Source organism: Siphateles boraxobius, unplaced genomic scaffold (assembly GCF_051911475.1).
Source record: "Siphateles boraxobius isolate OS27281-9 unplaced genomic scaffold, OSU_SipBor_1 30, whole genome shotgun sequence".
Classification (NCBI taxonomy): Eukaryota; Metazoa; Chordata; class Actinopteri; order Cypriniformes; family Leuciscidae; genus Siphateles; species Siphateles boraxobius.
The window spans coordinates 12,081,207-12,094,538 of record NW_027508920.1 but is presented as its reverse complement, the minus strand read 5'-3'; the positions used below and the strand labels follow the sequence as shown (position 1 = coordinate 12,094,538).

Genomic DNA, 13,332 nt, shown 5'->3' with positions numbered 1-13,332 from the left:
AGTCTGCTGTGTTTTAGACAAAAGATCTGTGTATTCCTCTCTTTGTACCAGCCAGCATGACTATCCGTGTTCTTCAGGCATCATCTGCTCAGCTCAGAAAATGAGAGTGTGTTTTGAGATGAGAACTGTTGTTCTATTGTTCATATTCCAAACAGATTCATTAGAAGCAGCCTGTTACCGTCTAGACTGGTGAATCATGTCCAGGTCATATTCATCACACACAAAAAGAAGAATATTATTTTGCATAAAGTAAACAAAGCCAAATTGTATCTCTTATTCTCATTGCTGAATTTCTTCTATGTTTTTATTTAGTTCAGAATAAATTAAAGAATGTAAAACCAATAATTCCATGATGTATAAACAATTTACCTTTATTTAAATGCATTAATGACAACCTATTCTAGTAGACTACAAAAACAAAACCAAGACTTTGTAAAAGAGCCTATTTAATTGTTATGAAATTAATGTTACAATGCAAAAACATTTAATAATCCTAAAATTGACTTCTTATTTCAATTTCCTAAGCACAATATTTCATTTTTATTTCTTTCATTTGATTTTGGGAGTGAAATATGGATATCATAACAGAAATGAATGACCAAAAACAGGAAAAACAGTTTCAAAATAATTTGAATGGATTTTTACTCAATTTTTGTTTTTTGTTAATAAATACAGCATCGCAAAATATTTTGACACTTAAGTCACACATGTATGACAGTAAACATCAATTTTCTAAATAACAAAATACTAAACCAAGTGTGATTTGCTTAGACACAGAAATAGAATAGAAAAAGCAAAACATGTTTTCATAAAGAAAGGCTTGAAAAAGTGAAGCTAGTTCTATGAAAAGCTTTTGCATCAGTTTTTTTCCCTCTGTTGGAGATGAGACTTAGTTTGGTCACTGAAATATAGCAACCTAAATGATAACATCTAAATTACCTAGAATCAATTCAAAAAAATTTTTAAATGGAACATCACCGAATCAACTTAAGTAATTAAATTTATACAAACACATTTATTCTTATGGGTTAAATAAGGTTAGGTTACTGATTTCTCAGGTGCACACCTTCACTCCCCTCTCTCTCTTAAACAGACAGTCTGAAAGCCTTTGCTAATGTGTGTGCAAGTCTTTGTCCATTGATTCTAAGGGAAATTAAATTAACAGTGACATGCATTGCATGGGAATCTGGAGCATGATTGTAAGAGGCATGTGTGACAAAGACAGAGGGGGAAAAAATAGAGAGGAAGATTGTTATGCATGAGTTATTTGAGTTGTAAATTTGTTTAATGGATCCCTTTTAAATCCAGAACACAAACAGATCTTACATTAAACATTACAACTTAAATAAAAAAACGTCTCATCCTTATTTAGGGTATGTTTACATAACAATAATGTACTAAAAACCCAAAAAGTTTTTCCTTTGTTTCCTTTGCTTTTTTCGTGTACAGATGACAACGTTGTCAAAGCGATCCCCGTTCACACGGATCCGCGGAAACTACTAAAAACTCTCTATTGTGCTGGCAGGCCAGTAGTCAGCGATGTCACTTTGCCAAGAAACATTAAGTGCCAATAGACTGAACATGTAATATGTCTGCGCATTACGTCACCGTTTTCACAAATTCACGTTTTTTTGTTGTTTACATGGAGACGATAACGGGCTTTGAAACCCAATTTCAAAAGCTTGCATTTTCAGGCCTAACACTAACCCAAAGCACTGTTGAAGTTTAAATGAACGACCAAAGCGCATAAAAAGTTTTCTTTTTTTTAGTTTAGAGAACAGTGTCATGTAAATGGACCGTTAAACATATACATTTTTGGAGCTTGTTCTGATTGTTTTGCTCTACTGTTCAATTGTTTGGGGTTTGTAAGGAGTCTCTTATGCTCACCAAGTAATGGTTGCTGAAAATATAAAAACTCACAATTGCCAGAAATTATGTTTTATATATACAAAAAATCCTTGCAATTCTAAAAAAAATTCTTGCAATTGTGAGAAAAAAATTCAGAATTGTTAGATAAAAAGTCACAATTATCTTTTAATTTTTTTAATTACGGGATAGAAACAAGCTTCCATTCTTCTTTATTCCATACATAATTGCAAGATATAAACTCGAGATATGTGAGATAAAAAAGTCAGAATTTCTAGGGAAAAAATTTCAGAATTTCTAGGAAATAACGTCAGATTTGCGAGATATAAACTTGCAATTGCGATTTGTAAAGTCCAATTTTGAGGGAAAAAGACTTGAAAAAATGGGTCGAGAAAAAAGTCAGAATTGCAAAATTTTAAATTCTGAGATGTAAATTCTCACAATTGCGAGGAAAAAAATCAGAATTGTGAGATAAAAAGTCACAATTACCTTTTTAATTTTTATTTTTATTCATTGGCAGAAACAAGCTTCCATATAAACCTTTGGCTACTACAGCTATTCAACTAAAAGCTACTGAGCAAGTAGAGATAGCAGAGCACTGAATAATATTACATAAAACAAAAAGGAAAATTGCCTTGGCTAACATATTCAAAAATTCAACTCATCGATATCCATGAAATAAACATGTTTTAGACCACCAGATATAAATACCTCTTAGATACACAATTTCAGCATTTTTACTATGAATACAGAGAAGTACCACCACCATAAAAGTAATTCATTGTGTCATTCATTGTATAAAACACAATGGCTTGGCCATTATGGTCACCGATACTGACATACATGTCAAGCATGTGAGATCTGGAGGAAACTCCCCTGCTCTGTACGGTGTCTGTGAGGACTGTCCAGTCTTACTCAGTTGTAATGGTCAGTGTAGGAAGAATCCACTGGTCTATAAATTTTGCCAGAGCCCACGCACACAAACGTGCAAAAACATGCTCTGCTGATAGCCAGCATTTTCAGCCCACACAATGTCCTCAAACACACTCGCACACACATGCTTTGCCAAAAACTGTGAATTTAGAATATGATTATGCATGGTTACTCTCAGGCATTACTGTGACCTTTGACATCCAGAGTTAATAACAACATTTCTACAGAAAACATACAATCACACATTTTAAGTATTTGTCTTTTTCAAGACTTAGCCTTCCAAAGTACCTATCGCATGGAACACTGCGTTATTTCAACCTACTCAGAGATTTATGTAACCCATAATAATTCTCTTCTGAAACATGTTGCCACCCTCAATAGTTCAAAAATGTTAACAAAACACTGAAAAGTTCATTGTAAAAATGTGGCCTTAACTAAAACATTACAACAAAAACAAATAAAAACAATTGTAAGCGATTTTCAAATTTCAATTTTATAGAAAAATTCCATCAAATTGAATTGAATAATCATTACATATTATTCTCAAGAACAATATAACTTAAGAATTTTAAATGAGTAAAAAAAACTAGAGCTTAATAAAACATTTTGTATTAATCTTAATGGAACAATGAAATGGACCATTTAGTTTGTGCTTTATATTTATGAATTTAAACATATTTTCATTTTTTTTTTCAATCAAGTTCATAATATGAATATTTTTGTAGTGTACATAACTAAAGCACACCACATTATTCACAGTAAAAAAAAAATTGATCACCATGATTTTTTAAGTCCAACGGATTAGAATGTTTGAGCTCAACGAGGCACAATACATTTAAATGTAATGAAATACCAATACAAACTGTAAAAATAAATAAATAAATAAAAAAGAAGATATTTTTTATAATGCCTCTCTGGTTAGCATGATGTCTAAAAGATCAAACCTTTATTTTTAAGGGAAAAAATATCACATTTATTTATTTGTTTAGTATTAAATAATCATTAAAAAGATTTAATATATATATATATATATATATATAATTTAAAGTTACTTTGCAGTAAAGTTGTTGCATTTTTAAATATGTAACATTAATGAAAATGTACTCAGATATTGCTAGTAAATTTCACTATAGAAATGGCATGTAACACATTGACTTTACTTATACATCAAATTTTGAAGAAGAAAAACTAAAATAGTATTTTCTTATAAAAAGTACTCCAATAATCATTGTCTTATTTACACGAAAATCATTTGAACAGTGATGTGTTGTGAAATGAAGATGATTGAAGACTTATATTGAATTGCTTATATTTTGATGATAAACGGAAATGTACAAATGCATTACACATTAAACCTATTTCTATGTATTGGTTAATGTGACCGAAGTATGCTAAACTTTTTTTTATGAGTTTTAAGTTGAATATGAGTATTAATATTAATATTAAGTTATTGGGGCACACAAACTGCACCATTTCCAGAGTCCCTATTGTGAAGTGCTTTAGTCCGTCTGATGAGTTTCTGTGTTCTTCTCTCCGTTTACGTTTCTAAGATTACGACCTCTCTAAGCTGAGGGACTTCATGGACCAGCAGGTGGACGCGTACATCGATAAAGGCATCCTCGAGAAGGAGGAAGGTGATGTCATCAAGAGAATCTACGGAAGCCTGTAGGAGCCAGTCCAGCTTCACATGTTATAGTGTAACAGCGAGTCTACTAAATACTTCGACCGGGCATACTAACACAGATCCTATAACTCCTAATAAATAAGATTTAGTCTGCAACTCAGACAGTATTTCCTCCTCAAGGCAATATCCTCTCTCAGTGCAGACAGCAATAGGAAGAAATCTAGTTCTAGACAAGACACAAATCACATTTGAGTTGTAAGTGTTTTACACATTAGGACAGAATAACAGCATTGGCTACCTAGAAGAATGAAATTTAGTGGACTTTTTTGTATGACTTGCATAGAAGCTTTTGCACCTCTTTTGCAATATACTTTTACAGTATCATAAACATATAACATTCATAAATGTATGGTGTATAGCATTCTTTCCTCTTTTGATCTGATTTAATGAAGGAAATCAACCTGTATTGTTGTTTCTAAATCAACCAAAAAATCAGCTTTGACTGTCAGTGAATTGCTTTTCCTCTTTTGTTGTTTTCCCCTCCCAGTCAATAGGGGGCAGTCTTTATATCTTTATATCTCCCTTCTTTATCTTAAGTTTGGTTTTCTTGGTTTTGTTTCCCCACTATTCGACTCTGTATATTCCACATGCTATAGATTCACAAAAATTGAGTATTTTTAAATGTACATATTGTGATTTTTTCCAAAACTCTATTAAACATTGCCTTTCTTTAAATACGTAACTTATGTGGTTGTCATTTTTTTAGGTTTCGATCCTTTTGGACTATAAATCTAATGACTGTAAAAATGAGATCATTTAAACAGTTCTGATGGGTGTAATCAGGGCCGTAACTAAGATATCTGGCGTAACAAAACCGGCCCAATTGCTTTTGAAAACTTCCCCAAAACTAGCCCAATCGCGTTCTTGGTGTTTCCCTTGTAAAAAATAAATAAAATGTTTTTTAAAAAACCCCGCTGCAACAGTGTAAAAGTACCCCAATTCCATGGGAAAACCACAGACTTAGCAACACTAGTTTTGGGGGGGGTTGGAATCACTGTGGCCCCCCAAAATCCAATGGCCCCTAGAATCGTAACCACCTTTCACAACTCCAACGACTGCCCTGGATGTAATTTCCACAGATATTAAAAATTCTGCTTTTAGCTGATCAGAATACATCGAGAGCACCACCACAGCATCCTGGAGAGGGCAACATGTTAGTTTTATGGTTAATGTAATATTCCATGTGCAGTTAACAGAGGTTATATAGTCTACTGTGCAGGACCGTCTTTAGGTCGGTGCGACTGCACCAGGCCCCGTACTTGAGGCTACTCCGTTTCCGCTACCTCGACTGGGCTCCACCCTGTACTTGATACAGGATGTCCCTGTGGTTGTGATTACGATGAAAGTGACCAATCATAAGAGGGTCAGTGCCCTCCTTGGTTCCGCCCCCAAATTGTCAAAAGTCATGTAGACGCGAGGGAGCAGAAATCCACTGCGCGAGCAAAACAGCACTCCGCGAGCAGTTTTCCACTGTACAAGCAGAGTTAACCTGTGAGAGTATGCCAGGCGCTCGCTCACAGCTACCCGTACACCTCTCGGTTGTTGAATTTGTGCGCGAGTACTTTTATCATGCCAGCTGAAGGTTCATTTTTGCGCGTGTGAAATAACATAATGTTCTCGTGAGCATGTCCTACACGCTCATAACTTTTGACTTAAAAATAACGCCATACCCTTTCGACGGCATGGCTACTGCTCTCCACTATAACTCTTCCTCTTCGACAAAGCAGCAGAAATATGGCCACGCCCCCTTTTTTAATATTCCAGAGGGAGGGTTCGTTATGGGTTAGTTACGTATAAAACCCGGGAGTATCTCCTTGTAGTCCCATTCGAGTCGTTTTTGTAGGCATTAAACTTCCTGATTTTTAAAAGACGATATCTCTGCTTACATTGAGCTTTCAGTGAAGCAACTTTGCAGATACTGTTCATGCACCAACAGCAACTTAACACACTATTTAAAATGAAAAAAGTGAAATCGCAATCAACCACCACTTTAAGAGAGCAGCCAGAAAAATGGAGTGCAACTGGAAGAAAACAAAACTAGAGTTTTTTTTGCATTTCATGGAAAGAGAGCACGAGTGTGTACAGAGAGGCCGTAAAAACAGCTAGATCTGCTTATTTTTCAACCCTATTAGAAGAAAATAAACAAAACCCTAGGTATTTATTTTTAAACAGTGGTTAAATTAAAGAAAAATAAACCTTCAACCCCAGACGTTTCCACGCAGCACAGCAGTAATGACTTTATGCACTTCTTTACAATATTGATAATATCAGGGAGAAAATTATAACTATGCAACCATCTACTACAGTATTGCATCAAATAGTGCAGTGTAGTCTCCTTGAAAAATTAGATTCATTCATTGCTATAGTAGAGGAAGAATTTTCTAAACTCGTTAAATCATCTAAATCGACAACATGTATGTTAGACCCTATACCGACAAAACTACTGAAAGAGATGTTTCCAGATATCATCATAGATCTTCTTAATATCATTAATTCATCTTTGTCATTACCTAAAACTTTAATATGGAAGTAAAATAATGACAAATGTTTTTGAAACAAAAAGCATGTTGAATTGCACTACTTGAAAAAAAATATGCAGTGCATTAACCCTTTTTGTATTTTAATGCATTGTATTTTTAGGGCTTGCATTTTTATGGGCTGAAATTTAGCATGGTTGTATGTTTAAGCTGTGAATATTTAAATTCAAAGCATTTCAAACACATTTTCATTAGTAAAATTTCAATAATCCATATTCACCTTTCATATTTCCCTTCCAAAATATTCAAACTGATTAAAAATACAACCTATAATATTCAACAGGCGGTTTTCGGTCCATTTTATTTCGCTTTGCAAATTCGCTTTCACAAATTCAGTGGTTCAAATTCGACAGTAAATTCAACGTTGACATCCAGGAACTGAAGGAAAAGCAGTAGATTACCGAGCATAATCTCCATCTGCTGTTAGTCGACCTCACCAGCAGGGGGTGCAAGCGCGAGTTGTTGACGAATACCAGAGCAACAGTTAGAGCAAGCCATTCATTCATAAAAACTCATTTATAACAATGTAAGTGTATCTGCGATTATTATGACGTCTGTTTTATGTGAAATTCCGTGTCTTCACGATTACTTTTCCTGTGTAGCCTACATGCATCTTTCTCTACCGTGAACGAGATTGTGCATGCAGTACTAGGGTTTCCCTCAACACTTCAGGATTCCCCTGCTGGACATATAAAATGCTTAACGTAGCTTAAAGGTGCAATGTGTAAATATTTTGAGTATCTATTAACAGAAATGCAATATGACATCCATAACTATGTGTCAGTGGTGTATAAAGAACTTACTTAATAAACCGTAATGTTTTTATTACCTTAGAATGAGGCATTTATATCTACATAGGCGCGGGAATCCCCTTCTATGAAGGTCGACATATTGTGTTGTCATGTTTCTACCGTAGCGGACAGGAAACAAACAGCGTTACAGAGCACGTTTCGTCAATACTTTGAAAGACAAGCCGCAGAAAGCTAGAAGCTAGCCATAAACACCGTGAGTAGTGACTTTTCCCTTGTCAGTGGTGTAAAATATGTAGTGGGATTGTTTCATGTAACTTAATTCTTCTCCCTAGCTGTGTTATAAATGTGCTGGTTACGTTCGTGAGACAGCTGATTAGTACTCTTGTCATTGACCGTAAAACAGTTACAGGAACCACCAACCCGTCGATCTTAGAAGCATTTTAAGTCGATCAAGTTTTGAAAATCAGAGAAAAAAGCCTATTGTGTATAGTAAATGGTGTCTAGGGGATGCGGAGGCGCGCGCGATGTTACAATCATTCCATTTTTGCAGCGTGCACCTTTGGGCTCATGCGGACACGTCCAGCATAAACAAGGCTTAACGCTTTAACCAGCTCAGCCACAGAAACAGCTCATATTAGCCAGCTAAACTTTTACTACCCTGTTAGAAAAAATATATAGTTGCATAGTTTCATGTGGTTCTTCTCCCTCGCTGTATTATGGGTTTGCTATGTGGAGAGAAATGTGCTGGTTACGTTCGTGAGACAATCAGCTGATTACTATTATTATATTATATATTAAGACCCTTGATCCTCACCTGACCATGGCTTTGTAAACTTTATCCATGATGTGGTTTATAATGGACTGTGGTACAGAAACTTGCTTTACTCTGGCTATTCTCTGCCGTCTCAGACGACGATGTTTGTCCCGTTTTAGCCACCGTAGCTTCTTCGAAAGGGAGGGGTGAGCGGTGGGCTGAGCCCTTAGTGTAAACTCGCAACCGAACCGCTAGATGTTGCTAAAAGTCACACACTGCACCTTTAATGGACTAATACAGTGATATAAAAGACCAAACTCGCAGGCAAGCAGAAGGGCTCAGAATATGAATTTAACGTCTAAAGTTTAATGCTCAGCGTTTCTCTGTGATACTGGCATAAAGTTGGCTATTTAGGGACCGTCTCTAAAGTTACATACGACATTGGTATACACGTTTCTAACTTCAATAGCATTTGAAGAGAACGACTTACAGTCGTTCTCTTAAAACCAGCTGTAAAGTGTTCATGTAGGTAAAAACCAACTGTAAAGTGTTCATGTAGGTGTCAGGCATAATGCGCAATTTATTCAAATAAATTGAAGTTTGCTATTTAAGTTAGAAACGTTTAGGCCTATAGGGCTACCAATGTTACTTTAGAGACGGTCCCTAAATGTGCGAATGTCAGCCAATTTTACATTTAGTCATTTAGCAGACGCCTTTATCCAAAGCGACTTACAGTTAAACTAACAATATAGGACAACAATATGAAAGTGCTATGACCCTTCCCAGTTTAATCTAATGCAGTACATGTATGTAGGCATACTTCCCCAATAAGGTGCGAGTTAAGCGTTTTGTCCTGATGGAAGGGGAATCCTTCAGTATCATGAGGTCTTGAGGGAAACCGATTATAATCCCGTTCATGGTAGAAAAAGCTGATAATATGTAAGGCTATACAGGGAAAGTAACAATGAAGTTAATGAATGAAACATAAACAGCTTTTGTGCCTTTATCATCTTTTTCGCATATTAAGGCTACTGACCCAGATAATCATCACAAAAAACAATGCATGCTCAATTGTTGTAAATGAGTTTTTATGAATGAATGGCTTGCTCTAACTGTTGCTCTGGTCTTCGTCAACAACACGCGCTTGCACCCCCTGCTGATGAGGTCGACTAACAGCAGATGGAGATTATGCTCGGTAATGTACTGCTTTTCCTTCAGTTCCTGGATGTCAACGTTGAATTTACTGTCGAATTTGAACCACTGAATTTGTGGAAGCGAATTTGCAAAGTGAAATAAAATGGACCGAAAACCATCTGTTGAATATTATAGGTTGTATTTTTAATCAGTTTGAATATTTTGGAAGGGAAATATGAAAGGTGAATATGGATTATTGAAATTTTACTAATGAAAATGTGTTTGAAATATTTTGAATGTAAATATTCACAGCTTAAATATTCAACCATGCTAAATTTCAGCCCATAAAAATGCAAGCCCTAAAAATACAATGCATTAAAATACAAGCAGAGTTAATGCAATGTATTTTTTTTCAAGTAGTACAATTCAACATGCTTTTTGTTTTAAAAAACATTTGGCATTATTTTACTTGCATACTTTTAAGCTGGCTATGATTAAACCGCTTGTTAAAAAAACACAACATGATCCTACAGAATTAGTCAATTGCAGGCCAATCTCGAATTTACCTTTTCTGTCAAAGATACTAGAAAAGGCAGTATCCTCACAACTATGTTCCTTTTTAGAAAGAAATGGTATCTGCGAGGATTTCCAGTCGGGATTTAGATCGTACCATAGAACTGAGTGTCACAGTCCTCGTCTGCACCAGTCTGTCTTCGTCTTCACTACACTTCCCAGTATCCTCCTTGTCTCCACTCCTGAACTACCTCCCTCATTATCCACCTGTTCCTCGTCATCATCATCTGTGTCACCTGTCCTCACCTCGTTAGTGTTCATTTGTACTTGGATTTAGTTGCTTTCTGTTCAGTTAGTCCTTGTCGGTTGTTAGTCTTGTTTGGTGGTCTTCCTGCCTGTCTTCCTGCCTGTCTATACCTGTGAGTGTTTCTTGGAGTAAACTGTTCAAAGTGGAGCTTTTGCCTTTGAGTCCTTCAACCCGCACTGCACCGTGACACTGAGACAGCTCTCATTAGAGTCACAAATAATTTGCTCTTATCATCCGATTATGGTTGTATCTCTCTATTAGTGTTACTGCATTTGATACCATTGACCACAACATTCTTTTAAATACTCGAAAATTATGTTGGCATTAGTGGAATTGCATTAGCATGGTTTAAATCATACTTATCTGACCGTTATCAGTTTGTAGCAGTAAATTAAGAGATGTCTTATTGATCACAAGTTCAGTATGGTGTATAACAAGGGTCAGTACTAGGACCGTTGCTGGTCACTCTGTACATGCTACCCTTAGGAGATATCATTAGGAAGCATGGCATTAGTTTTCATTGTTATGCTGATGATACTCAGCTCTATTTCTTCATGCCCTGATGAAACATACCAATTCACAAAATTAATGGAATGCATAGCTGATATAAAAAACTAGATGACTAGTAATTTCCTACTAACTTCCCTAAAACTTCCTCATGTAATAACCAAGAATACTGTCTAACTCTCTATGGCTGCTCTGTCAAGTCTTCGTCGTCAGTTAGGACCTAGGTGTGCTCTTTGATACCAATCTTTCATCTGAAAGTCATGTGTCTAGTATCTGTAAAACCAAATTTTTCCATCTTAAAAATACAACTAAATTATATCATATTGTAATGCTATTATGGTTGGTTGTCCTGCAAACTACAGCTGGTTCAAAACGCAGCAGCTTCTTACCAAAACCAGGAAGCATGATCATATCAGCCCGGTTCTGTCAACCCTTTGGCTTTGGCTCCCTAGTTAACAAATTTTTAAATATTGCTGATTACTTACAAAGTACTAAATGGTTTAGCTCCCCAGTACTTGAGTGAGCTCTTAATGCATTATAGTCCTTCATGTAATCACATAATACCTAGAATATAAAAATCGACTGCTGGTGGTAGATCCTTTTCCTATTCAGGACCAAAACTTTGGAACAGTCTTCCTAGCATTGTCCGAGAAGCAGACACACTCTGTCAGTTCAAATCTAGACTAAAAACACATCTCTTTGACCTAGCATACACATAACACATTATAGACTTCTATAATTCAATGTTAGGCTACATAGATTAGGTCAGCCAGAAGCGGAACACTTCCGATAAATCTTGAAGTACTTGTTTCATCATAATAAGGATGGTGTCTATGCTAATATTAGTCTCTCTGTTTATCCTGAGGTTTACCGCAGCCTGACGGATCCAGGCCTTATCAAGATCTGATGAAGGACCTACGCCTGGACCTGATGACAACGCTATCCTGAAGTGTCGACTAGTATCTCCCCTGTGAAGGCCTCCTTCCCTTCCCTTTACCTCTGTACAGATAAAATGTTGTCAGGATAATTCCAGTTCACGTGGCTACGCGGAAGTGATAAATAATTCTTTATTATAAATTTTAAAGGCCAGACAAGTAGTTTGTTGAGGGTTGGTTTGTAAAGAAGGACTACACGTCTGTGCACATATATATTCAAACGCGGATACCTATAGACTAAAAACATGATGCGCATGTGCACGCCTTCTGCGTTTTCACGGGTTTGCGTTTTTGAGGTTTGCGCCTCAATCAATCAATCAAAACTAACTTTAGCTGGACAATAACTTTATTCTAGAGCTGCTGTAAAGCCAAAACAATCTCTGTTACTGTAATTTCCTATCATCAATGTAAAGCTGCTTTGAAACAATCTATATTGTTAACAGCGCTATATAAATTAAGGTGACTTGACTTGACTAGACTTGAGGTCATGAACGCATGAACTAACTTTTCTGCATTTGTCATTGAGAGCATAAGTCATAATTTAGATATATTTTTAAAATGGAAAGGCAGCTTTACAGATGCTAGATATGTGGCTTTCACATGAAAGATTGGTATCAAAAAGCACACCCAGGTTCCTAACTGACAGATCTTCAGCAAAGACCACAACAACTAGACAGGTCCTCCCCATGACCACATGGCCAGCTTCGTCTCCATACTGGCGTGATGAATCCGATCTTCAAGCAAAAGGAACTCGATAAATATTTGAATGCTACCGATCCCGATCTGAATTCTGACTTGTGATGCAGCCTGAATCATAATCACAACCGTGTTTTTTCGTTGGCCAGAGGAGAACTGCCCCCAGACTGAACCTGGTTTCTCCCAAGGTTTTTTTCTTCATTCTGTCCCCTGATGAATTCTGTGTTCATTGCCACTGTCGCCTCTGGCTTGCTTAGTTGGGGACACTTTTTTTTACAGTCGCTAGAACACATTTCTCAATACTTAGGTCACTTTTTCAAAATTCTTCACACAGTGAGCACAACAACAGAAGTATATGTGGGCTAAACTGTGGAACATTTATCATTGCTTTGGCACAAAATGCATTCAATGACATCTTTCAAATTACATTAATTCTTTTCTCACTTCGACACAACAACCGCCAAAACTGTGTACTTACAGGCCAATTTGCACATGCTTACATACTGTTTTCCAAACTGTTAAACTTATTTTCAAAACAATAACATAATATAAAACTGAATAAGACAGCAATTTGCTACAATTCTACAGTAATATTTTAAAAGTTTAAATATATTATAGTTTAAATATATTTTGAATCTTAAAATGAATTGCTATAAATACAATTGGACAGTTGGACCAACCACAGCTGATTCTCATTGTAGATGAACATCTACA

The 13,332-nt window shown here is 36.0% G+C and overlaps 1 protein-coding gene across 2 annotated transcripts in view; it reads left to right on the top strand.

Annotated features, from left to right (window-relative positions):
• The window catches only part of scg3 (secretogranin III), a 50,351-nt gene extending 45,186 nt beyond the window's left edge, over nt 1–5,165 (top strand). For both annotated transcript variants that reach the window (XM_077248228.1, XM_077248229.1), the window contains exon 13: nt 4,350–5,165. In XM_077248228.1, the coding sequence (XP_077104343.1) occupies nt 4,350–4,468 (119 nt within the window). In that variant the 3' untranslated portion in view covers nt 4,469–5,165. The remainder of the gene's footprint in view (nt 1–4,349) is intronic.
• The last annotated feature ends 8,167 nt before the right edge of the window (nt 5,166–13,332 follow it).